The 26191-nt window shown below is 38.1% G+C and overlaps 1 protein-coding gene across 8 annotated transcripts in view; it reads left to right on the top strand.

Annotated features, from left to right (window-relative positions):
• Positions 1–23288, top strand: part of GRIK1 (glutamate ionotropic receptor kainate type subunit 1) — a 369304-nt gene extending 346016 nt beyond the window's left edge. For 4 of the 8 annotated variants that reach the window (XM_047875424.1, XM_047875423.1, XM_047875420.1 and 1 more), the window contains 2 exons: positions 5032–5282; positions 23133–23288. In XM_047875424.1, coding sequence (XP_047731380.1) covers positions 5032–5282; positions 23133–23288 — 407 coding nt within the window. Of the gene's footprint in view, positions 1–5031; positions 5283–6637; positions 6788–22647; positions 22735–23132 lie in introns of those variants that run through there. The other 4 variants (XM_047875418.1, XM_047875417.1, XM_047875422.1 and 1 more) reach the window with 2 other exon arrangements.
• Positions 23289–26191: the final 2903 nt, after the last annotated feature.

Below are 26191 nucleotides of genomic sequence, written 5' to 3'. Positions count from 1 at the left end.
GCCACCCAGGTGCCCTGCTCAAAAAATATCTTTAAAAGAAAATCTTCCTGATTAATCCTCTTGACATTATTTCCTTCAGTACCTATACATGCCTATATAATTTTTCTATCTTAAATTATATTAGAATATAATGAAATTAATTATGCATGTAGATGATAAAAATTGAAAGGCTAAAGTTCCATGTCAATAGAAGTAAAATGAAAACTATATCTATCAAAGAAAAAAGTTAAAGATTAACTTATAGTTTTTTTCTGGCAATGTGTTAGATACAGTCAAGGATAACTAAAACCTCCAAATATTCCTATTTCTGCATTTTGTGCTACTGCTTTCTCTAGGGATATTATTGCCTTGTCGGGATACAGACACATACAGCAAGGTTTTCTTGTGTGTCTAACATATAGAACTATATTCTATACTTAAAGGACGATTATGGATTCCTCTCTATAGAAAAGTGTATTGGATAATGTTCGGGAATGGTGGTAATATGCTTTTCTCGAATGAGTCATTAGTAACTTTGTGATAAGCATTCCAAATTTTTTTTAATGTTTATCTTATTTTTGAGAGAGACAGTATGAGTGGAGAAGGGAAGAGTGAGGGGGGAGACAAAAAAATCAAAGCAGGCTCCAGACTCTGAGCTGTCAGCACAGAGCCCAATGTGGGGTTCAAGCCCACAAACCGTGAGATCATGACCTGAGCCAAAGTCAGATGCTTAACCAACGGAGCCACCCAGGTGCCCCATGATAAACATTCCAAAGAAGAGGAATCAGAGGCCATCTTAGACCACCGGGCTAGTCTAATAAGCAGAAATCTTGGTTACAGTCAAGTCATATGTCATATTATAAAGAATCCAAGGTAGATTAGATGTGCTTGTTTATAGATAGTATTATTTTTGTTTTTTGAAAGGGATTGTCCAGTCCAACCCTCAACATTAGACAGGGATCAAAAATTCAAATGCTTACAGAGGCCAAGCAGATATTATAATTGAATAAGCTTGTTTGCTTGAGGAAGCAATAGGGAATGTAGCAAATTTGGAAAATTAGAGACTGCATGACACATCTAAAGGGGGCACCTGCCTTTTAGGTTAGTCAATTGCACGTGTGAGAATTTGAACACAAGTATGTAGATATTCCATTTTTCATTTAAAAAAACCCAGATTTTAGGGGTGCCTGGGTGGCTCAGTCGGTTAAGCATCTGACACAGGTCATGATCTCATGGTTTGTGAAGTCAGGCCCTGTAGCGGGGATTCTCTTGAGATTCTCTGTCTCTCTCCCTTTCTCTCTGCCCCTCCTGCTCTCTTTCTCTGTCTCTCTCAAAATAAACAAACTTAAAAAAATGAATTGAAAAGCTTAAAATTTCGGATTTTAAGTGGACTGTCCTAATATTAGGACATTCAGCCACAAATTCATTAAAAAAAGAGAGACTAGGTATCCCATATTCAGCTTTTGATCAGTATTAATTTAATTAACCAGATAAAGATCAACTTTCTTTACATTTCAGCATTAACACAAACCAATTTTACTCCCTGCTATCTGGTGTTAGAAATGTATGCTACGGAGAAATTAACTCTATTATTGTTACTAAGAATGTATTCCGAATAAATCTGCAGAATGATTTAGCTAAGGAAACTATAATACTTTCTTGTCTCTTTCTTTTCAATAACTTTCCCTGATGACAGCACTAATACTGCCAGTAAAGTGTATATTTGTGTTTCCCCAAATGGAAAACTCTCCTGTGATTAAGCCAACATGTTCTGCAGGGGACTCAGTGGGATTGTTAGACATTAATTAAAAGAATACCGTGACTCTTTTTGAAAAAAGTCTATTTCCCCAACCAAGCTTTGTCACCTCATTTTTGATAACATGGGTGGGGGGAGTGAGGCAGATGCTATTTTTATATATTCCATAACTGCTGCCTTCAGGTAAATGGGCCGATAAATGGATCATAAGTCAGACAAAAACACGAGGAGTGGGTGCTTTTGCCCAAATCTCTCCAAATCAAGACCTTAAGACTGATTGCATTATATTCTACATCTTCTCAGAGCAGTAATTGTGGTCTCCACCTAGAATTATGTTTAGATTAAATTATAGAGTTGAAAACTGCACTTTTCTCATTTTGTCTTCCACCCCATAAGCCCACCTGACCACCTTTCAACTAGGCCTTGCTCACCAGATTTCCTGTCTGGCAATAATGATGGAAAATAACAATGGGTCTCACTCCTCCTGAGAATATTTGTACTTTACTATGAGACTTTTCATGGGCATTTCTTCCAATGAACAGAATATAACACTATGGTTAAAATTTGGGGGTAGGGCAAATAGAAAGGAAGCAAGGGGCTTCTTTCTGCAACAGTCCTGAATCAATGCAGCAATTTAAAAATTACTCTGGCCTCCTGTAAATGAGGCTGACCCTCTGATGAGTATCACTGTATTTTATATGATATGATATAGAGATTTGAATGTTCCAATTCAGTCTTTTTGCCAATCTCACCCATACTCTGACACACAAGATCCAAAGTTGAAGAGCCTTTCCCCCTCCCTAGATAAAGAGAAATACACTCCAGGAATTTTTCATACTGGTTATAAACCTGTCAGGCTTTTAAACCAAAAACAATGAAGGAATAATTGGAACAGATGGCAGACCTCAGAGAGAATACATCCCTTGGGAATACAGCTGTTGGATAAATTTGTGAGATGCTTCTTCTATGATGAATTGACTCTTTAAGAAAGCTCAGTTGCTATTCGGGAAGATCTGTGTGTGTGTATATACATATATGTTTTTTCAAGTGACTTGTCATAAATCACTTCTCATGTCACTCAGTCCACTTAAGTAACAACAACAAAGAATGAAGCTAAAATATATTCAGATACAAAAAGTTCTCCACACACTTCAGTTCTTGCTCTCACTGACTCCCTGAAGGCTTCAGACTCTTTCCCATGGTCAAAGATTGGCAAAGTCAGCTCAGTCACGACACAAGATTGAAGCCTTTGCTTCTTTGAGACTCTCAGGACAAAAGTTCTGGAAATGTGCTTCCTGAGGGATTTGAAATAAAGCTTCAAGAGAATGAGAGCAGTTATGGCTTAAACAGGTTACCAGGAGGCTGGAAATTACCCTCCTTAGAGAATAACTTTAAACGGAGATCCGATCCCCATCTGTCTGAATGTTTCAGGTATTGTGCAGCCTGAAGGCAGAAGGGGAGCACCAGTCAACATTTACTGAGGGCCCACTGTGCATACTGCTAGGATTACAGTGGCAACCCCTACCGTAAGAATCATTCTTAGGCTCTTCAAAGCATTTTATTATACATTGAAGCAAAGCTCTCCTGGTTTCACTTAATTGCTCACATGCTATGGGTACGTTAATGGTGCCAATTTTGACACTAACCATTATTCTGGGGGTGTTTAAGCAAGCGGCCAGTATCTTTTAATTTGGTTTACAAGAGCCATTGTCTCACCAAAAATCCATTCTTTTAATTGACAAGCCACAATCTAACTCCAAAACACTTTGCTCTTCTTTTAAACTTGATTTTGACTACTGACAATGACTTTAGGAAGTCTTGGGAGGAAAGAAAGAAAAATGACAAATGCCACAACGTGAACCTTCTGTTTTTCCAACATAAAATATGCCATGGAACATAAGGTTTGTGTATGTGGAGGTTGAAGGCAGGAAGGGGGGCAGGCTGTGGAGTAGAGAAAACAGCTTTCCTGGAAATAACACTAGGTAAGAAGTAAGAGGAAATGAGTTAAATCCTTGCCTCTGCCAGTAACCAGTACTTTTACTCATGCTTTCACATCCTAAGTTTCTTGGAGTCTAAAATACGTGGACTGGACTATATGATTTCTAGATCTCTTTTGGTTCTAAGATGACACATTTTTCTACTTCCTATTTTATCTTTTTCATTTTTTTAAAATTTCTACCAAAAAAGAACTTTAAAGTTTGCAAACAGAAAGAGCCAAGGTGTACTACCTTCCTAACGAGTAGAAGAAATGCTAACGAAAATTCTTAACATCCAAGGAAAAATTGAGTAAATGCATCTCACCATCTTTTAATCTCTTCCTTTGCATTAATTGGCATAGGAATCCAGTACTGGGCAAGCTATGGCTACAGACAGATGTCAGTACTTTTAACATAATTAAAAGTTTGATGACATTACTAGAAGTTTGAGTATAAAAAATATCAATGAAGTCCTTGCAAATTTTCCAAACCTAACTGAATTTTGCAGAACCTTTGAAGTATCCAAAACCTAATCTTAATGGCATATTACTAAGTGTATTAGTCAGTATGGACTAATTACTGTAACCAACATTTGCTATTTTCAAATGGCTTACACAGTAAATGTTTCTTGACCTTGTCATGGTCCGACGTGGACTGAAAGAGAGACTTCTTCGTGTAGTCATCCTGGGACCCAAACTCCTTCCAGTTGGTGGTTCCACTATCCCTAGTGACTTGAAGTCCTTTCCTTCCTACTGAATATTTGGGGAAAGGGAGAGAGAAACTAGAGAATCATGTTGGGAGAATGTGAAATAGGACTGGAAATAGTCCTATGTCACTTCAGCTCCTAATGGCTGGAAACTGATCACATCACCATACTGAATGAATTGTAAGGAAGACTGGGAAATGTCTAGCTGCTGCCCTAGGAAGAAGACAAGATGGTACAGGTGTTCATCTAGCCAGACTGTCACAATATTAAACAACTGAGAAAAAATAGAATCTGAACAACGAAATCCCCCAACGTGGGGAGAGATTTATGAAAAACTCACCAGAAGCAAGCGTATGTCACAGAATCCCCAGCTCAGCTTTTCCCTGTTTAAAAGGAACAGACAGCCTGGGCAAGAGTTAATCTCAGCATGTCAGCTATCCATTCTCCAATTATGTTGATCTTTCAAAATATAGAATTCAACTTGTGTGCCCTTTGCCAATCAATTTGTGGATTGGGATTTCCCAACAGCCATAAAGTAGTTACCTTTAAGACAATAATCCTTCTTGACATCTTCAACCCTTTGGTGACCAATATCCAAATGACATTCCTTACAGGCTCTCCTTACCGGGATAAAATCACTATCGCTATCCTTCAACTACAAGAGGAGGGCAAACTGCATATGATGAAAGAAAAGTGGTGGCGGGGAAATGGCTGCCCAGAGGAAGACAGCAAAGAGGCCAGTGCTCTGGGAGTAGAAAATATTGGGGGCATATTCATTGTTCTGGCTGCTGGACTGGTCCTCTCTGTATTTGTAGCCATTGGAGAATTTATATACAAATCACGGAAGAACAGTGATATTGAACAGGTGAGTCATCTCTTTCTAGGATTAGGTAGTTTTTAGTTTGTGTTATCTGTCTTAAGTTTGGGGGTTTTAAAGATGTCTGCCCTTTTTGTAACAGTCTATTGAATTAGATGCCCAGAAGAGCCATTTCTGAGTTAGAGCAAAGAGCTCTTGAATCCCTGCCAGGTGCTGCTGGCACTGCGGTGCCATCATTTATTAATGAGAAGAAGGAAGCGCCTTATATACTAAATCCAATTAGCCCTATTTGGAACGGCAGTGCAGAAATTCCAAACCCAGTTAATTTCTTGAACAGTTATTTGCTCTTAAGATAGAAATCCTCGATAAAGCAGGCAAGAAATAAATCCAAAATTGGAAAAGATATAAAAATATCTTTGAGAGAAATGTTACCATCCTTTCTGGAAGTGTGGATGCTGAGCACATGTATGAATGCAAAGCAATTTACATAAAGATATAAATGCAGTATTTTGAAACTGAGCATTTACCTCTCCCAAAACATGATCTATAAAAAGGTAATTCATCAGGATTTTTTGGTCAGGAATATGATAAATAACACAGAATGACAATGAAATATATTAGAGACATTATTTTTCCAGATTGTATTTAGGATCATAGTTGATTTCAACAGTCAACCATTTTTGCCTGTCACTTTTATTTTTGATGGAAATCACACCAGGAGCTCCTACCATTCTGTATAAGATGATTATATTAAAGATAATTCTTTCATAAGCATACTAGAATAAACAAAGTACAAACCTCATGCCCATCATAGTGCATTAGACCACCCATTCAATTTAAAATTATTGTTAGAATTTTGAGACTATAAACTATTAATAACATGGCTAGTTTAATGCTCAGCTGTCACTGTCTTGAAATTACTAATCATTCTTAAACAAGGGGTTCCACATTTTCCCTTTGTATTGGGCCCCACAAATTATGTAGCCAGTTCTGATTAATAATTTCACACCAGTCCCACCTCCTTTAAGTGGAAACTCTCTTTAAGCTCCCAAAGCTGGGGATGATTGATTATAACTTGGTTTTATCATGATAATTTTCCCAAAATTACAAGGCAATTGTGAGAACATTAAACGCCCCTTTTTTTAGATTTTTTTAGAGAAAACTATCTTTACTTAAAAGGGAAAATGGACTGTTCTGCTTTGTTTTAACTTTCAATTTGCTCTTGAGGTGTCTTGTTTTATGCAACTAATTTGAAAAATAAAAGCTTGTATATGTTATGCTTTTAATGTGCTTCTCATAATTGCCAGCTTCATTTGATTTAAATTTTCATTTAAACATTCATTTTTGCTTCTGATTTATTCATTTTTTTCTATATTTTTTTCTCATTTCTTTTTGCATGCAAGGCTTTTTGTTTCTTTTATGGACTGAAGTGTAAACAAACCCATCCAACCAACTCCACTTCTGGAACCACTTTATCTACGGATTTAGAATGTGGCAAATTAATTCGAGAGGAGAGAGGGATTCGGACACAGTCCTCAGTTCACACTGTGTAATCAGTTAAAAAAAAAAAGTGTGCCCAGTAGAAATTGTTTCTGCTAATTGGTATTGTTGATGATATCTGTATCTTTTAAGCATAAATAGCCATAATTCTTTATCCTTTCAAGGTAGCAAAACTCATGGACTCTAGACATTGAATTCAATGCACTGAGAACAGATGCACATTCTGTGTTGAAACCGAGGTGTATTAGGGGCATATAAACTTCAATATATGTGTATTTTCCAGAATCTGCTATACCATCAAGACAACGGTTATCTTAGTTCTATATTTACGTGTTAAAAATAAGCAAGTCTTTCTTCATGAAAAAGTAGATGTAGATTTTCAACAGTGCAAAGCATAAAAACAAAATGCTAGTATGGTGGAATTCTTTTTATCTTTGTGGACCTTTTTTTTCTTTTTTTTTTTTAAACTCCTGTTTCCCTCTCCCTGTCCCTTCTGTTCTATGTAGATCCACATATTCAAACTACCCGAAACCCTAACTTTTGGTAGTAAGTCCATAACAACGTTGACGTTCAACTTAAATTGATTCCACTAGTTAAAATGTATTATTTACACAAAGACTCGAGGTGTCTTATATTTTAAAAATTGAAAAACGTGATCCAGAAAATGGAAACTAAACTTGAACCCTCTGGCGTCACAGAAGAGCATTAGCTACGCTGAACTTCACTCAGAAAGGCACAACTCAGTCGAAAATGATTCTTGGGTCGAAATTCATTAACATCAAGCTCTCACGTAACATTTACCTGACAACCCTCTGTACGTTCAGATCATAGTATGTTCAGAGTCTCCAAGGAACCGTGGTTTTTTTCATGCTGCAGACTATTTCTTGCAAGCTCCAGACAAACTCCTAAACTAGGAACTAACACATAGCATCTTCTATTTTCCACTGACTCACTTTCACTATGCATTGACGAACATCTTTTCACAAGATGTAATTTTATTCCTTTCCTACTCACCCAGCATAGAGTGGTTGTTCTCCTCACAATCTTTTCTGAGCATTAACACTTTCACACTCATTTCTTTGGATGCTTTGTCAATATCAATTCACTCCAAGTATATTAGGGAGAAGGGCAAGGAGGAGAAAATAAATAGAGGAAAGAATTTCCATACACATTAGTTACAGATCTCTAGATTTATTTTCCACCTGCATTCAAAATGTTGTAAATAATTCCCACTCTAACTCAGCTTGGTGACATAAGAAACCAACTGCATGCTTAATTTGTTGTGATGGAGGATGTCTGCCTGCCCTCTGAGCTTCTTTTCCTCTTCACAGTGCGTAGGGGAATTGAGGATGCCTTTCATCTTCCCCCAGCATGGGATCAGTTGGTCTTTGTTCTCCTTAATGGGATTACCTTTTGACATGTGAAGTTAGCCCCAAAACATATTTCTCAGAATTAAAGATAAGCCATCTGTGCAATCATGTAGCATTTTGCCTTCTCTTTGCTTAGCTTTAAATTTTTGAACCACAGGTCCCTCCAGTCAAAACTATATTTCTCCAGTAACGCATGTATAGGAAAGTTGACTCCTGCCCTGATTTTCTCAGTCTTGCTTTCTTCTTTAAATAAATGTGCTTTTAAGAAAATATCTCTAAATTACACTAACATTTATCTACTGTTATTAAAGTGAAAGCAACACACTTTGTCCTGGGTCAGAGTTTACATCTTCATAATCAATAGAGGCAAACATTGGGGTATTTTAGTATTCAGAATTTATTGATTCTGTATGTGGAAACCACAAATTACATGAGTTTATCTTCCCAAGGACTATTTAATAAATCAAAGATGCTACCAAAAAAGGTCAAGGGTGATTGATGAAGTTGAGATGATCAAGGGGTTAGCGATAACAAAATCTGCTTTTCTGCAGAGACTCTCCTTTGAAAGTGTAATTCAGAGTTTGGGTAAACTTAATAGTTGTGTGCCACTTTAAGCTGTATACTACCTATTTCTGATATTTATATCTTATTTTACAGTTTTCAAAATGTTTTGAAATGATACAGCATTACATTTAATCCATCCAACAATTTTATTTCAGCTTTACTAACAGAGAAATAAGCAGTCAGCAACCTGGAGTCCTAGAATTTAGAATTATAAGAGAATTTTCAAAATCAACCAAACTTAGGTGCAGGTTCTAGTACAGCCACATGCTGAATCACAGTAGACAAGTGACTGCATTTCTCAGAGCCTTTGTTTCTTAGTAGGTAATATTAGGACATAATTTCTTGGTCATAAGGTACCATTGACAAGTGTTATTCAAATTAGATTTTCTGGTCAAGGAACCCATGGAACACTACTCTAAACTTTCTTTACGGCATGATATCTCACTGTTTTTAACATGTTATGATGCATTGGGAATTTTCAACAAGATTGGAAAGCATTCAGTATTTCCCAAACTTATTAGATAGCAGAATCTGTTTTTCCCCCGAAGGATCTTGACAGACCATTTTCTACAGATCATACTCAGGGAATGCTGGCTTGATGATATGTACCTCATCCAGTGTTGTTGTAAAAACACATTAACCATGCCTGGCACATCGTTGCCATTCAGTAAACAATGGTATTGATGATTGGGGGTAGTTTTTAATTTCTCTGAGCCCTAGTTTCCTCATTTGTAAAATGAAGATAATTTGTTGACCTATATTTGCTTTGAGAATTAAATGAAATTCTATAATGGTATTGGAAATAAGATCATTTATAAGAATTCTGTTAACAGATATTGGTTAACAGATATTAGCCCCTTATAGAGAAATTAGGTATTGCTATCTGGTCATGTGGCCAGTAAGTACAATTTATCATGCATCTCAATACACAGTCTGTCTGGAAAAGAGGTTTTCCAATTTACACGTTCAAACTCTCTCTCTAAAACCACTTTTCCTCACACAATCATTAAAAATCAAGGACAAGTTCATTGCACCCCAGGGAAGGACCCAAACTGGCAACACATGAGGATCCAGTAGAAGTCATGAACCTCATCTCTAGAAATTCTAATTTGATTAGTCTGGAAGGAGGGCAGGACAATAGTTTTTTAAGGTAGTCGGTTGATTTTGCTGTGCAGTAGTGATCTAAAGCATAATCTTATGTGTGTAATCAGCATTCAATAATTCATTGATGTCTGTTGATTGATTCCAGAGGTACGACCACTAATTCTAAGCCAAGATATACTCATATATTTGGCATTCAATATTCAATAAACCCTTTATAGAGAGAGTTCAAAAAGAAACTGCACATCTTTGAGATAAAAATTTCATTATATTCAATTGATGACCTTCATGTTTAGTTATAGTTGCTAGACCTACTCAAAATGATCAAATAGGTAGTTTAATTGGTCTCTGTGCCATTTTTTCCCTTGAAGAACTTCTATTCATTTCAGAAACCAAGGCTCCTTACACTTCTTTTTCTTTTTATACATGCCCTAGACAACCAATACTTGACATCAAGTAAATGACTGCTGAAACCACAGTGACTCCACCAGGGGCCATTGCATTTTAAGTGAAATTTAGAAAAAAAGAACCTTGAACATGAAAGAAAAAATTCCAAACTCTGTTTTTTTTGTCATTAGTTCTCAGAACTTTGGTGTACCTCAGAATCAACCGGGGAAATTATTTAAAATACGGATTATAGGTTTTACCTCCATAGATTGCTTCTCAGTGTGTGTAATCCAGGAATTGGTGACTTTTTAACAAAATCTGAAAGTGAATGCTTAAAATTAGTTGTAGACATTAGTTTCCATAAAAAAAATAGCTTCAATATAGCAGTTTTCTCCAAAATTAGGTCATGTACATGAGTTTTTTTAGTACAAGGGATTTTTTAAAAATACCTTTCCTTACATGAGCTTTTTTTCCCCCGACAATCTTAAATACAGCTGTTTTACTTTAAAACTTTGGTAAGCATGAGTTTTCTTTAAAGCTAGATGGAACACAGCAATTTGACTTCAAGTTAAGTGGTGAGGGTGAGATTTTATTAACATTGGCAGGTTATCTGTGGCTTATACTTTGAGGAATACTGTTTAAAGTTAGCAAGAGAGCAGAGAGGTGTTTGAAAAGATTGAACAGTGCATCGACAACTATGGAGCATCTAACGCTGTCTAATCCAATTCCTGACAAGCCTGTTTATAATCCAATGCAATAAGGAAAAAAATAAAGTTTATTTTGTCTTAGACTAAAATTAGAAGTTGAATTATTTTAGAGTTTTTCCAGCAAAACTACAACTACCTGAGGACACATGGTGGATAGAGATCATGCCCTTAGGAAAATCAGCTGGATTATATAGTTATAAACCTATCCCCCCCCAAAAAAATATTTCCAAATACCTCATTACATTTGACTAGCATTATATTATGTTCTATATGAGCCATCTATGGCAAAGCAGCAAAACAATGAATCCCAATTAGTTTCCAAGCCCGTGACCCTTTATATTATAAGGTCTATTTCCCAGTAAGCAATTTAAAAGTAGCCTGAACAGCCTAGAAAAGCAAAAGGAAAGCAAGGCATTCCTACTTCTCGGACTATTTTCTGCACATCTGACTGTGCCAAATGGCATTATTAATTAACTCTTATAGATAATGAAAAATTTCTGCTTGATGCTGCAGTTTTAACTTGCCTTTAGGAACCATCTCATTATGCTTCCCGCAGTTATGGAATTTTATGTCCAGATGCACAGGCATATTAAAATCATTTTTGCTTTCAAAATCCTCTCCGTAGAGACTGATATCATGGAAAATGGGATTCTCCCTTAAATTTTCAAAAAAATTCTACTTACACAGATGAGAACGTTTTGGTGATAAAAGCCCAAATGTTCTATGTGGTTACACCCGCTACAAAATCTGAACTTTGTAGTTGTCAACCCAAATGGGGCTAATTGGCCAAATTGCACAACCCCACCATGTCTCCGTGCTTCAGCGTATACACCCAGAAACACACAAAAAGCATGAGTAGGACCTGAGTGATGGAATGGAGTTACTGTCGCTCCTTTATCTACTAAGCTTAAGTTAGCAAAACCAGGATTTTCTTTGTGTCCAATTTTTTAACTGAAGTGTTTAGACTTCAAATATTCAGATTTTTCCATTTCAAAAAAAGGTTGTTGCCCTGATCACTTTAGTCCTTACCAACCGTAGGAACTAAGAAACTACTGTCCCCAGGTAACCTACCCTAATATACAATTATCTTTTTTTTAATTTTTTTAATGTTTACTTATTTTTGAGAGACAGAGAGAGACAGGGTGCAAGTAGGAGAGGGGCAGAGAGTGAGAGGGAGACACAGAATCCAAAGCAGGCTCCAGACTCTGAGCTGTCAGCACAGAGCCCATTGTGGGGCTCGAACTCACGAACTGTGAGATCCTGACCTGAGCCAAAGTCGGACGCTTAAACTGACTGAGCCACCCAGGCGCCCCGATATGCAATTATCTTAAGTCCTAAGTCTCAGTTGGCACATTCTCAGATGCTTCCACACGTTCTCATTCATTTCTTCTGTAGTCAGATCACTTTATTTAGCAAGTCATTTGGAGAAATCTCAACCAGTTTATTTCTGTAATTATACAAAGAGGTTTTCCTTTGCCTGGAAACCCAAACATTCATCAATTCACAGAGAGCCCAGGAAGCAATTAACATCCATTTAGAAATAACTTTTCCAGTGTACAGTGGCAGTGTCTTCTAAACCAAACAGATTCTAAAAGGTGTAAATGACTCAACAAAAATATGACCTGGGAGTCACAAGCCAAGAGTTCAGGTCCCTGTGCTGCTACTGAATAGCTATGTGACTTTGGGCAAGTCGTTGTCCCTCTCTTATTCTCAGTCTCCCCAGCTGTGACATGAAGGGATGACATTTTTTTCTTTTTTTTTTTTAAGTTTATCTATTTATTTTGAGAAAGAAACAGAGACAGCAAGCAGGGGAGGGGCAGAGAGAGGGGGAGAGAGAGAGAGAATCCCAAGCAGGCTCCTTGTCAACACAGAGCTCGATGTGGGGCTGAAACCCACAAACCATGATGAGATCATGACCTGAGCCAAAATCAAGAGTCGGACACTTAACTGACTAGGTCACCCAGGAGCCCCAAAGGGGTGATATTTAAAGTTCTCTGCAACCACAGTAATTTTTTAAGTTTGATAGAAAGTGGGAAGGAAATAAAAAGAAGCAGGACCAAACAACAACAACAAAAAAAAAGCTTGACCAAATACCAAATACAAATATAAATATGATTGTGCAGTTACCTTAAACATACTAAATTTTTATTGTCATAAACAGAATTACCTTTTCCTGCCAGTGCTGCAGGATGAAATGGTCTACTCTGGATAAAGAGAAAACCGGCCATCATGGCATCAAAGAGTGAAAAAGTTCTCATCCAGTCATAAGCAAAGTGTTACAAACACAGGAAAGGCTACAAAAGTGGACTCATTCTTGACTTTGATGAGCCTACAGAGTAGGTGAAAGAAAGAAAGAAAGAAAGAAAGAAAGAAAGAAAGAAAGAAAAGAAAGAAAGAAAGAAAAAGAAAACAAAATAAAACAAACCAACAAGCAAAACAAGACATAGCTAGAAGTTATTCATAGCTATGGAATGGGTTATATTCTCAGTCACAATTCAAGAGAGATGGGGAAACCTATTCTGTAAGTGGAACTTCAGTAATTCTGTTAAAGAAAGACAAAGGGAAACAAAGAAAAAGGTTGATGTGCTTTTATTTTCTATTGTTTTTACCCCTATCCTCCTCCACCCTTAAGCGTCAATGTTTTTATCTGTACGGCTTCCAAGCCAGAGATGAATCAGACTCTTAGCTTTTGAGTTTTAAGTAGACTTTACAGATTTGTAGTATAGACAAAAATCTTGGAAACCATGGATTTCAGTCTCAAGAACCAGGTGTTTTGTTGAATAGATTAGTTGTTATTCAAAAAGCTTATCTGTAATTAACAAGAGCCAAAACCCAGAGGCCCAAGGTTGTGGAAATACACAAAATAATGATTTCTTCCCTCATGTTCCTATCCCTGGCCAGCTTTTGACCACTAGGAAAGAAGGGAAGAATGGGAGGGAAGTCATTAAATCTTAGTGGTAATGGAATCCCTGAGAGAAGGCTTCATGGCCATCCATGAGCCAAGTCCCAACTTGAGGACAGGAAAATAGAAACCTCAGAAAAGTTCTGGGAGATCTTGAACAGAAAATGCCATATTGGAGTTTACAGGGTATAGCCCAGGAGATGGGAAAACTTGAGAAAAATCTTACATCCAACTGTTTCCAGAATGGTGCAATAACAATATCTAGGTCATGAACCTATGAACAGCTTCGTAGAGTCCTGCTCAGTCCCAGAGCATCTCAGGGAAAACAGTGAAAACTCCATGGCACTTCTCAATGAACAGCCTTGCAGAAGGGCTGAACCAGTGAATTGAAAGGTTGAGGTTGGAGTGGGAAAAGACTCAATGTGTAGACCTGACATGGAGACCATAGTGGGGCCACAAGCACTTAGAGGACTCAGCAGAGAAAGTGCAGCACTGATGGCCTCCTAGGATCCAACCCCAGTGGAAGCCAAAGAATGTAGTATGGCCATGGATCAGCTGCTCCCACCATCACCAATGCCCAGACCCTCTATTAAATTTTCCTAAGCCCAGATGCACCTGGGAAAGAAGAGAAGAAGAAGGGAGGAGGGGAGAGGTTCATATTAACTGAGCCATTAACCAAAAGAAACTCAGTTTTAAACAATGAGTGAGTTACATTGAGTTGACAACATCTACTAGTGGATGGGAACCTCTAAGGTGGGATCTGTTGTTATTTTTTTATGGCATCACATGGTTTTCTTGCACACCTAAGTTTATAGCTTGAGAAAAATGTATGTCCACTACATGTGGGCATAAGCTAGTACCGCAAGGACTCCACGGTAGTGCACATATGCACTGTGGACACTAAAACCCTCCATCAGGTTCAATTTACCTCAAGGCCAAGGCCATTCTCTATATGAGAAGGGGCATGCAAAGAATTTCTTGGAATTATATATTTATGGCCCTAACTCAGCCTCTGAGTTGCAGAAAGGACAGGCCCTCTTCTCCATGTGGTAATGGAAAGTCAGTCCTCATAGTATCATCTCAAGTTCAGCAATGGAGGTCTGCTCAGGTACACATGAGGCCAATAACAGAGGAAGTGTGTAGGCCCCGAGGTTGCACAAGGGGCTAAGGCAGACTTGGGAGATGTAGGGAAGCCAGAGAGAAGCCAGAAGGCCAGAGAAGAAAGTCATGGTGGCCTCTGATGGTGACTCCAGACAGGAGAAAGGCACTGGGAGTACCTTGGATTGGCATACAAACCCACATCTCTGCCATTTTTAAGCAAGGAGGGTTGCTCATCTCAGATATGTCCAGCCCACCTGAAGCTTATCCTTATGGCAGAAACAACTTGCAGCTGTCTAGTCATAATGCTTGGGGGGGGACACTCTGCAGCCATCTCTCCAAACTCATCAGCAACTTTCGTGCCCTCCTGGAGCAGGGGAAAGTCTCGCTGCTCTTGAGCACACTTCAGAGGTCATGGGAGACAGTCTCCAACCAGCCTGATGATCAGCTCTGATGATATTTCTGCACTCAGTGACTGCTTCCTCTGAATATGGGACAGAAAGTGGGCACGATTTCCTTGTGTTTTCAGCTCCCTTCATCTATTAAGCTGTCCCCACATCTATTTGCCTTACTTCACCCCATGGGAGTTTGATCCCAAAAGTTGCAAGTGAGGGGCCCCTTCTCTGGTATTCCTCAGCATCTAGGCTGTCCTAGCCCCTGGCTGGATGATTCTCCTTGAAAATAAACACAGAACAGTCCTAGCTTCATACCCCAGCCATAATCTCAGGGGCTGGGCCCTGAAGGCTCGAAGGCAAACTTTTACAATTCAAAGTACCTTCTTTTTCCTTCTTTCAAACACCTAGCTGTTGTAATTAATAGCTTCAAAGACTGCAGTGGCTTCTATAGATCCACAAAAATCTATTTAAGAACTCAAAGCTGCAAATTTTACTTTTTTTCCTCTTTCTATGTCATCCCCACCCTGAGGGCAATGCATACAAAAGCTCTTGCTATAACTTTAAAAGTGGGAAAAAGGGCTCAGATTCAGAAGATTTGGAAAAGTACACGGATTAATACCAAAATGGAACGTTGCTTCAGTGTTAACCTCACTTTTCAAAGTTTTCTATGAAATTATTCCTAATGTTAGAGGAGAATGAACTAATACCCCCAAGAATTTTGTACAGTCTTGGGCAGCCACCCATAGTGAAAAATTTCTTAAAGAATTCTTAAAAATAAATAAATAAATTATATATATATATATATATATATATACACATACACATATATATATGTGTGTGTGTGTGTATATATATATATGTGTATATATATATATATATATATATCCATTCCACAATAGACTTACACTTATTCTAATGGAAGAAAAGTTTTCTAAATAAAATCTTTAAACAAAAATGAACCCTAGAAAGATGATCCTCATGTATCTAGTGTCATTGACTAACCTTGTGTCCCCCATAGGTGTATGTTTATGGTTTGAAGGAACTCGGATTGGAAAACAGAGAATTCTGGGATATGCTTTCATGCAGGGAATCAGCTTACATCTAGGATCTGAGACAGCAAAGATGTTGGCACCAAGTCTCAAGTGTGGGGGCAAAAAAAAGTAAAATGGAGGAGACGAGAAGGAAAAGGACAGAGATGGTGAAAACGTGACATTAAAAAGAGCCAGGAGGGGCGCCTAGCTGGCTAAGTCAGTTGGGATTTCGATTTTGGCTCAGGTCACGATCACGGTTCGTGAGTTTGAGCCCCACGTCAGGCTCTGAGCTGACAGTTCAGAGCCTAGAACCTGCTTCGGATTCTGTGTCTCCCTCTCTCTCTGCTCCCCTGCTGGTTCTCTCTCTCTCTCAAAACTAAATAAAGATTAAAAATGTTTTAAAAAAAGAGAGATAGGAAAATAAGTTAGTGGGGTTGATATACTGTAGCCCCAGGGAAAATGTAGAAGGAGTGAAGAGCCAGTTGAAAATTAGCTGGGTAAGGAGTGGCTTTTGGGTGGCAGGTGGGGATAGCAGACCACACTTTTAAGTTTTAGGCCAATGTCTAGATTTCCTCCATCCAGAAATTTTGGCACAGATTCTGGAGATGAGAATCGGCTTCCTCATTAGCTTTCAGGCACAATTAATCATAATCACTATTCTCGAGGCTAATATGATGGCTGACTCCCAACCTCTCAGATATATATATATTTTTTTAATCCAAGGATGGCTGCATGAGAGGTGGCCCAGGAATTCTGAATGAACCCAGAAAACTGATAAAACCAGAGCAAATGGTAGCCAAATTCTGAGTTCTGGAATGCAAGAATTTCACACAAAATGGTATACACATAGCTACTCTAACAATCTCCCTCCTCCTTCCTTAACATAATTAGTGGGGGATCACTGAAGCTTGATCTCTGCTCTTAGATCATCAATTATCCTGTGAAGACATAAAACACTTATGTAGAGAGGTGACCAGACTTTCCAAAGTCTTAAGGTAGCAAATGTATGAATAGGTTTCTGTTCTTATTCCTTAAAAAGTTTCCTGACATTTTGAACATTTTAGGTTTGTTCCCGTATTGAATCTCACAGTTTAAAAATGTTAAGGATGTGAATACTTAGACCATCTCGTTAAAAAGAAAAAAAAAAAAATCATTGAGACACTGCCTCCAGACTATGATAGTAATTCAACCAAACCAAGAACATAACAGCAATGATAATCTCATCATTTCTCAGTAACCCATTCCTTGATTTCTATATTTGTTAAAATTCAGTCTATTTTACTAAAAATAGTCTTTACAAAAAAGGCTTCAAGTTAGAGCTTGCTTTCAAGTTAAAGCATATCTATATAAAATGAAAGCTTTTACATTTATAAAATGACACAAATATTATCTGTATCTTTCTTCAACACATAATGTGTAAATTTATTAGACAATGTCACAGACCACTTCAAGTGTCTTTAAACAAAGAGCATAATAAAGAGAGAAACCTGTACAAAATGTAAGGTATAAAGGTATTCACCGCAAGTTCTTCTAAATGTACCAATGAATAAAGCATGGAATGCATAAATGTTAAATATACAAGAGAAATCAGTCTGATAGTCACAATCTGATGCCACATTTGCAAACAGTATGAAAGCCAATACGAGACAGCTTAGCCTTGGTGCTTTCAATATTGTAAACCCAAATCAAATTTCAGCACACAGTTCTTCCTATAACGTAAAGGAAATCACTCCCCACCCCTAGACTCTGTGGGGGGGGGGGGGCAGGTAATTTTAGGTACAAAACAAGAATTCATTTAACTTCTCCCATCCCTTCCAGGGGCATATTTGCAATAGAAGGATAAAGGTGCCAGGAGAAGAATAACTTATGTTCAGGTTCACACTAGTACCAAGAAACCAAATATTAAGGATTAATCCAAAGGAGGTGCCATTATGTCAGCAATTATTTAAAAAAAAATCAAGACAAAGAGGAGGGTAAAAGAAAGCAAAAGAAGGCAGGAAAAGAGGACAGGGGGGCTCACTAGGGTCACACTACAGGCACAAAAGGAATGGAGAAGAGGAATGGTTTTCTGCAAAAGAAATAAGCAAATCAGGGGTGCCTGGGTGGCTCAGATGGTTAAACATCTGACTTCAGCTCAGGTCATGATCTCACAGTTTGTGGGTTCAAGCCCCGCGTTGGGCTCTGTGCTGACAGCTCAGAGCCCAGAGCCTGCTTTGCATTCTGTGTCTCCCTCTCTCTCTGCCCCTCCCCTGCTCATGCGTGTGCTCGCGTGCGCTTTCTCTCTCTCTCTCAAAAATAAATAAACATTGAAAGAAAGAAAGAGAGAGAGAGAGAGAGAGAGAAAGAAAGAAAGAGAGAGAGAGAGAGAGAGAGAGAAAGAGAAAGAAAGAAAGAGAAAGAGAAAGAAAGAAAGAAAGAAAGAAAGAAAGAAAGAAAGAAAGAAATCCTTCTTCTAAAACCAGGCGAACTACAGTGCTAGCTGAAGTTTCACTCATGGTTTCTAGTAGATGAACTTGTTTCTCACTTTCCTTTCCTCTGCAAGAGAAGTCACATGCACATGTAGGTGCATGCACACAAGCACGCACACGCACACACATGCGATCCCTGCACACACACACATCACTTTATCTTTGGACAGTGTTCAGAAAGGCATAAATGGCACTAACACAGTTTATTACTATAAATCCATTCATAAGTGAATTTTCCTATCAAACTTATCATCATAGCAATTCACAGTAAATGGGTTCAGATGCATTGAGATAAGTTTTTTTAAATGGCAAAGAGCTGTGGCTAATTTTCATTTCTTTCTCATGCTTGAGCACCTATCCTTCAGAGGCAAGACACAAGCTATCATAAATCTTATTACTGCATAAACACGAAAACATGTTATGAGCTGGCTGAAACAAATAAAATAAGCATTGAAAAATCTATGTATTAAACATGTATAGAACGTACTTTAACAAAACACTGGTGGAAACAAAGAATTGATGCATAGAAGGGCATACAATGGATAATATTAAAGGATCATCAACTTTTCACTGTTCCTCCCTTCCTGCCATCCAAAAAAAAAAAAAAAACACCAAAATACATATCAGTAAGTTTCATAGACTTAAACTATTTTCAGTGATATATATAATGTTATTTTTTTAAGTTTATTTATTCTGAGAGAGAGAGAGAGAGACAGTGTGAGTGGGGGAAGGACAGAGAGAGAGGGAGAGAAAGAATCCCAAGCAGATTCCGTGCTGCCAGCATAGAGCCCAATTTGGGGCTCAAACTCATGAAATCATGAGATCATATCCTGAAACCAAGAGTCAGACACTTACATGACTGAACCACCCAGGTGCCTCTATACAATGTTATTTTATTCTTTATTTTTTTTAATGTTTGTTTATTTTTGAGAGAGAAAGAGAGAGAGACAGACATACAGAATCCGAAGCAGGCTCCAGGCAGCACAGAGACCGACACGGGCTTGAACTCACGAACCGCAAGATGAGCCCAAGTCAGACGCTTAACCGACTGAGCCACCCAGGCGCCCCTATACCATGTTATTTTAAAGAAATAGAAAAACTTACCATGGGTCAGGCATTGTGCTGTTTTATATGTACCCACTCAATGGTTCACAAAATAACTCTTATGAAAAGGATTCTACTATTGTTTCCATTGTATAGATAAAGAAGCTGAATCAAAGAGAAAATAAACAACTTGCCCAGTGTAACCCAGCTACTAGGCAGCACAATTGAAATTTCACTTCCAGCATTCTGAGACCAGGGGTCAAGTCACAAGTATGATTCATGGTCATATATGTAGATCCATTGAAAACATGAATTCCATCCACCAGAGAAAAATAGGAGGACCCCGGCTGCATAGTACAGGCTAGTTTCCAGTCTGCCAAACACCAGAGGATTCTGCTGGGGTATTCACCCTACCCCTAATGTCCCTGCCTCCTGAGCAAGGTGGTAGATGGTCATCAACATGTCTGATACTTTCTAATGAAATTAGTTTAGAAATTCAAACGTCTGTGCTTAACCATAATTTTTCTACGGCTCTGCAGATACAAGGGAGTTCATAAAAACCAAGTCCAGAAATAGAAGCTTTGGAAAACTACTTAGATTTTTATCCTAATTCAGAAGCTCAATTTATCTATATCTATCTATCTATCTATCTATCTATCTATCTATCTCTCTATCTCTCTATCTCTCTATCTCTCTATCTTTAATTCTGAGATTGTGAAAGACAAATCAATGAATGAATAGGAAACCCTCCCAGGCCCCTCTGTGCTGAGAGATGACCTTCACATTTTCATTTCCTGTGGATACAAGAGTGTATGGTTTGCTTGAGCTCACGGCTGGTAGGGACCTTAAAGGTCATCTTTCCTTATGACTACAGCAAAAACTTGGAAGCAGAAAGGTCAGTCCCAATATCTTGCCATTTTCTTTTTGACAGTTGGAGACAAAGTGAGAATCAAAAAGAAATCATCATTTGTGACCAAAGACAGAGAAACCAGACCACTCATAAAACTATATATATTTTTACTTTCATGAGGGCAGCAAAAAATAAATACCTAGGGTTAATGAAAGGAATAGACATTTGCTGCATTTTAAGGCAATATAAAAGTTGAAGTAAGATTGTGTTTTAAAGAGAAACATAATTAAAACATATTGTCAAGACAAGAACTGTGGTTACCCCTCTACCCAATACAGGAAAAAGAGAGTTTCATCAAGTTCTTTCCTCGTTGTGAGCCACACTTGGAGACTCACTTTGGTGGTTTCAGTGCAAAATGAAGAGAAATGTCTAAACTCAAATGTTTCAGGCTTCAAGTAAAACAGAAATATTGCAATTTCTTAACATGCATTTATGAGAAAAGAATCTATAAAAGCTCTTTATAGTAGTTAAGTAAAAAAAAAAGGTGTTGATGTCAAGTGAAAGCAGTTGAGTCTGTTAAATAAGATAGACTGAGTTCAAATGCAAGCTCTTACGAACCACATTTCCTGGGCAAATTACTTAACATTTCCAATAGTAAATTTCCCCATCTGTATAATGGGCATAAGAATTCCTTCCTTATAAGGTTGCTGTAAGATTTGTTTGTAATAGTATATACAAAGTCCTTTGCACTTCCTCCTTCTTTCCCTCTCTTCCTTCCATTTTAATGATCTTCCTGACATTAGAAATGTCCTGTGCAAAATACAAAACAAAACAAAACAAACCCAAAACACAAAAACACTTCTTCCATTGAAATATCTCTCTGAGCAAAATTTGCAAGACCCCGATACAATACCATGTATCATATGGCACTATAAAATATGCAGTTCGTCTGGTAGCAACAGAAAAATTTCACATCACAAAATGCTATCAAAAAACATTAAATTTCAGTTGTGACATACGTGCTATAACACTTTTTGTAAGTATAATTCATAGAAAACATTTCTGAAGTTTTTCTTTGGGTGGCATGATCCCCCTCTCAATTCACTGAAGCCACAACTTATGATTTGAAAGAAAATGAACACGAATGACATGAATTCTTAGTGCCATATGAAAATGAAAATGAAACTCAAAGTCTATAAACACGTGCAAAAGAGACAAGAAGTCATACAAAAACTACTACTTTTTCAGAGGTGTACATCTGGTAGGCCAGCAATGTATATCTAGGAACCAAATGTATCTGACTAGCTTTCAAATCAAGTAGAAAAATTAAAACTATTGCTTATTTAAACGACATCAACTTTTTTGTGGAACAAAACTGGAGTGTAAATTTTCAAAAATACATGTTGCACGTTGATACGCAAGGACCGGAGGAGACATTTCCTACTTTGAACACAGGAAACGCCAGTTTCCTTCCTGTCAGAAGCTCACAGCCTAGAGAAATCATTGGGTGGCACGTGGTCATATGACTTTCAACCCATCCGTTTTGTGAGTTCATGACAAAGGAGTCCCATGCTTGCACTTGCTTACACCTTACCAAAGGCTTGCGGATTTTAAGGGTGTTTTAAGGGTTACCTCATCAAGAACAATACTAAGTTATGGAAATCTCTATTAGCAGGAATGTATCACTCAAAGATCTGATATTGGCTGCAAAAAAATGGTAGCAAATTATGTTTGATTACACCATTGTACACTGTGCATGCGAATACATAACAGTGGAATTGTAATAGATACGTACATATATACGCCATCTGCACTCACGTGACGTTTCATGATCATCACTCCATTTTCTCTTCGTATTATGCCATCATCTTTGCTGTGCGGTTCGGTACCATATTATTTTCATTTCAACCACAGCTGCATCATTGCTGCTGCCAGATCTCTGTTTTTTGGAGAAAATATACAATTTAAAATTGTTTTTTTTCTTTTTTTTTATCAGAAAGGAAAGTCATCAAGAATTAGATTTTATTTTAGGAACAAAGTAAGGTTTCATGGGAGAAAAAAACAAAGCCTTGGTGTAGAGAAGGTTTGTTCATTTTCTATAGCATTACTGAAGTGTCCTGTATGCCTTGATAAACTTATCAATGTTTGGATCATCTCAATGGGGGAAATGACTTAACTTAACTCTATTTTGGTGTCTCGGCAAAGGTAAGTTGTCTATTTTGAGAGCCTAACTGGGTAGTTTTATAATACTGCATCTTGTGAATGAAAGCCCAAAGTCTACCCAGCTAGCTTGCTGCCTCCGTTTCCCCAAGTAGAAAAGGCGAATGGCCAGTGGGTGGAGGAGGAGGTGTGGGAACTGGCCGGGAATTTACAGTGTGGCAGAGTTACCTTAGACCAATATCTTGTATTGGTGAGAGACAGATCAGTGGAGGGGGCAGCTAGTTAGGTTAAACTGATGCTCTATTATTTCATGTTCTCTAGTGTCTCTCTTTCAATGCCATCATGGAAGAACTGGGAATCTCACTCAAAACTCAGAAAAAGCTAAAGAAAAAGTCAAGAACTAAGGGGAAATCTCCCTTCACAAGTATCCTTACTTGTCATCAGAGACGAACTCAGAGGAAAGAGACTGTGGCATGATCCAAGAAAACACCTGCAGGCAGCTTTCAGGAGGGAAAACGATACGCTCACTACAGGTTTTGGGGAGGAAAGATTCCTGACAAGTGTGTGATGTGTTTCCCTGTATCTATATTCATAACTCTGGGTATGCATATAGATATGTGAAATACAACAGCTTTAAAAAGCTCACAGAGACAGATATTACTTGGGAAGTGCCACTGGATCTTTTAAAATGAATTTGTATGCTCACTTATTTTGCCTTTTCTCCTTCTCGATAAATTGCTGTGTGTGCTTTCTAAATAATAATAAATCAACTGGGTTTTTTTTTCCAGAACAAGTTTGAGTGTTGGTTTGTTCTCCATTACTCAGCTCCCATTCACAATGTTTGTTTGCCAAATGTCATCTGTTTTCCAGTTTGCTGTTTTGATGAGTCCTCTTAACCGGTTCAGACACACAGAATCATTTCTGGCTAATTAAAAAAAAATACTTAGAGTTCATACCAAATACCTAGTTATTATAGTAAAATAAAACTACTCATCTTTGTACTTTAAAATGGCACTTGGAATATTGGTGAGTATGAGATAAAAGGATTTAAAAACAAAAAAGGAAAATTCATTCAAAAAATAAAAGTGTCCATCACATTCTGGGCATCATTCTAGGTTCTGGAGATACTATGGTGAGGAAGACAGATATGGTCCCTGCTCTCACATAGTTTATAGTTAAACAAAAAAGAAAAACATTTGAGTACTCAAAGAAGGATGAGCACTTCCTCAGTAGAAGCCAGAAGCCAAAGGAACATGTACTCAACCAAGGAAGATTTCCTGGAGGAAGGTACAGCTAAATTACGATGACAAGTTAATCAGGTGAAGGGAGGACTGTAAGATAGAGAAGCAGGCATTCTAGGCTGAGGAAGCAGCATATTGGAAGGCCCCAAAAGGAGAGCGAATAGGGCCAGGATGGTGGAGGGACAGGAGTTTAGCGTGGCTAAAATGCAAGGGAATACGATGGGTCTGACAGGTGACAACCACTCTGGCTGAAAGCAGACAAAGGATTGAAGGAAAGGAATCTGAGGAAGAAGAGACAGGGTCACCCGAAGGCTCTTTCAGGAACCCAAAGAAAGGACATTGCAGCCAGGCCAGAGCAGGGGCAGCCAGACCAGTGGATGATGGAAGTAACTCGGAGGCACAACTCATGGGGCCAGAGATTTAGACAGTGGTCATGAGGGAGGGAAGAGTGGGTCCAGAGAAAGTCTAGGATTTGGGTTGGCAGGGAGAGGGAGGCTTAACTGCGGAGTTGAGGTAGCACTCATTATTTGGGGAACCAATGGGAAAGCAGCAGGCACTGGATCAATAGTTCATATAATTAAATCCCATTGGTTTCTATAGGATTGTTCTAAAACTAAACAAATTTTGTTATCTAGTCCCTGTAGAGTTTAAGCACAAAAATATATCCAGACATAAAAAGAAAAATAACGTCACATTTAAAACAGCAATAACAGGTACTGGCCAGATATTTTCCTATGATTGTGATCAGTGCTCAAATTTTGGATCAATCACAATTGGAAAATAATGTATTTCATTAGACAATGCATTAAGATCTTACATAAAATCCATGAAGATGTGACATTAAAAACAATTTGCTGGGGTACCCAGGTGGCTCAATGGGTTGAGTGTCTGACTCTTGATTTCAGCTCAGGTCATGATCCCAGGATCACGGGATCAGTGTCTGCGTGCCTGGAAAAATGGAGCTGCAATTTACATAAATGAGAAGGGCGTCTGGGTGGCTCAGTCGGTTGAGCACCCGGCTCTTGATTTCAGTTCAGGTCACCATCCCAGGATGGTAGTATCAAGCCCCACGTTGGGCTCTGCAGTGAGCATGGAACTGCTTAAGATATTCTCTCTCTTTCTCTCTCTCTCTCTCTCTCTTTCTCTCATACAATTAAAAATATTTATAGATAGAGATAAAGATAGAGAGATACAGATATGCTTACTGATAGAAACAGAAAAGCAGATAGAAATATGGTTAATCCAACAGCTGAATATGAACTAGAGTGATAACATATTAGAGGGGAGATGTGCAGTGAATTTAGTTCACTATGAAATCACACCAATGGCATTCTATTTTACATTTCTAATGTAACAGTATGATACTTTTCTCTCCTTTCAGACACTATTACTATATCTTTTCACAGACTGTTAGAGCAGGGAAAGTAGAGTGGGAAAATAAGTATTTCAGTTTCTAATATCTAAAATATATTGTGTGTCGATCTGTTGGATAGACATTTTAAGGTCCCCACTAACCAGTTTCCTTCTCACTTACCCATGCCTACATTTTCATTCAATGCATAATACTTGGTATGAATAAATTAGTTAAAAACCATAATGAACTAGGTGAAACAGCATAGGACTAGGTCCACAGCACTAGGTCCACAGCATAGGACTTTTACTAAATGTACATAATAACCTCTCTTCCCCACCTCCCCCATCCCAACAATATTTTCATTCTGAAAGCACATTTGGTGTGAACAGATGTACATGTGTTTGTGTGTGTCTCTGTGTGTTAGGGCAAAGATCAGAGTAAGATATGAGGCCAGAGGGGAGAAAAAGGAGAAATTGTAGAATATCTAGAACTTGGTACAGAAAAATCCCCAAGAACAACCATTCATCTTGGAGATTTTCATCCCTTTCACCAAAGAACAGTGACTCATACACAGTTATGTGGAAATCAATGGCAAAGTTAATTAAAAACTAGATCTTACATTTCTTCCTTTGGCAATTTCCTGATGCTAATAGACATGGATCGTCCAGGTGAGATATTCAGCAAGAGAGAGAGGGAAGTCAGTATTGATTGAAAGATAGTGTTTATGGTTAAGATTTATTCTTTTCAAGTTTCAAATCTGGGCCCTTCTTGCCTTTAGTACAGAG

This window comes from Prionailurus viverrinus, chromosome C2 (genome assembly GCF_022837055.1).
Source record: "Prionailurus viverrinus isolate Anna chromosome C2, UM_Priviv_1.0, whole genome shotgun sequence".
Lineage (NCBI taxonomy): Eukaryota > Metazoa > Chordata > Mammalia > Carnivora > Felidae > Prionailurus > Prionailurus viverrinus.
Note: the sequence above shows the minus strand (reverse complement) of the source record. Positions and strands in the feature narration are given on the sequence as shown.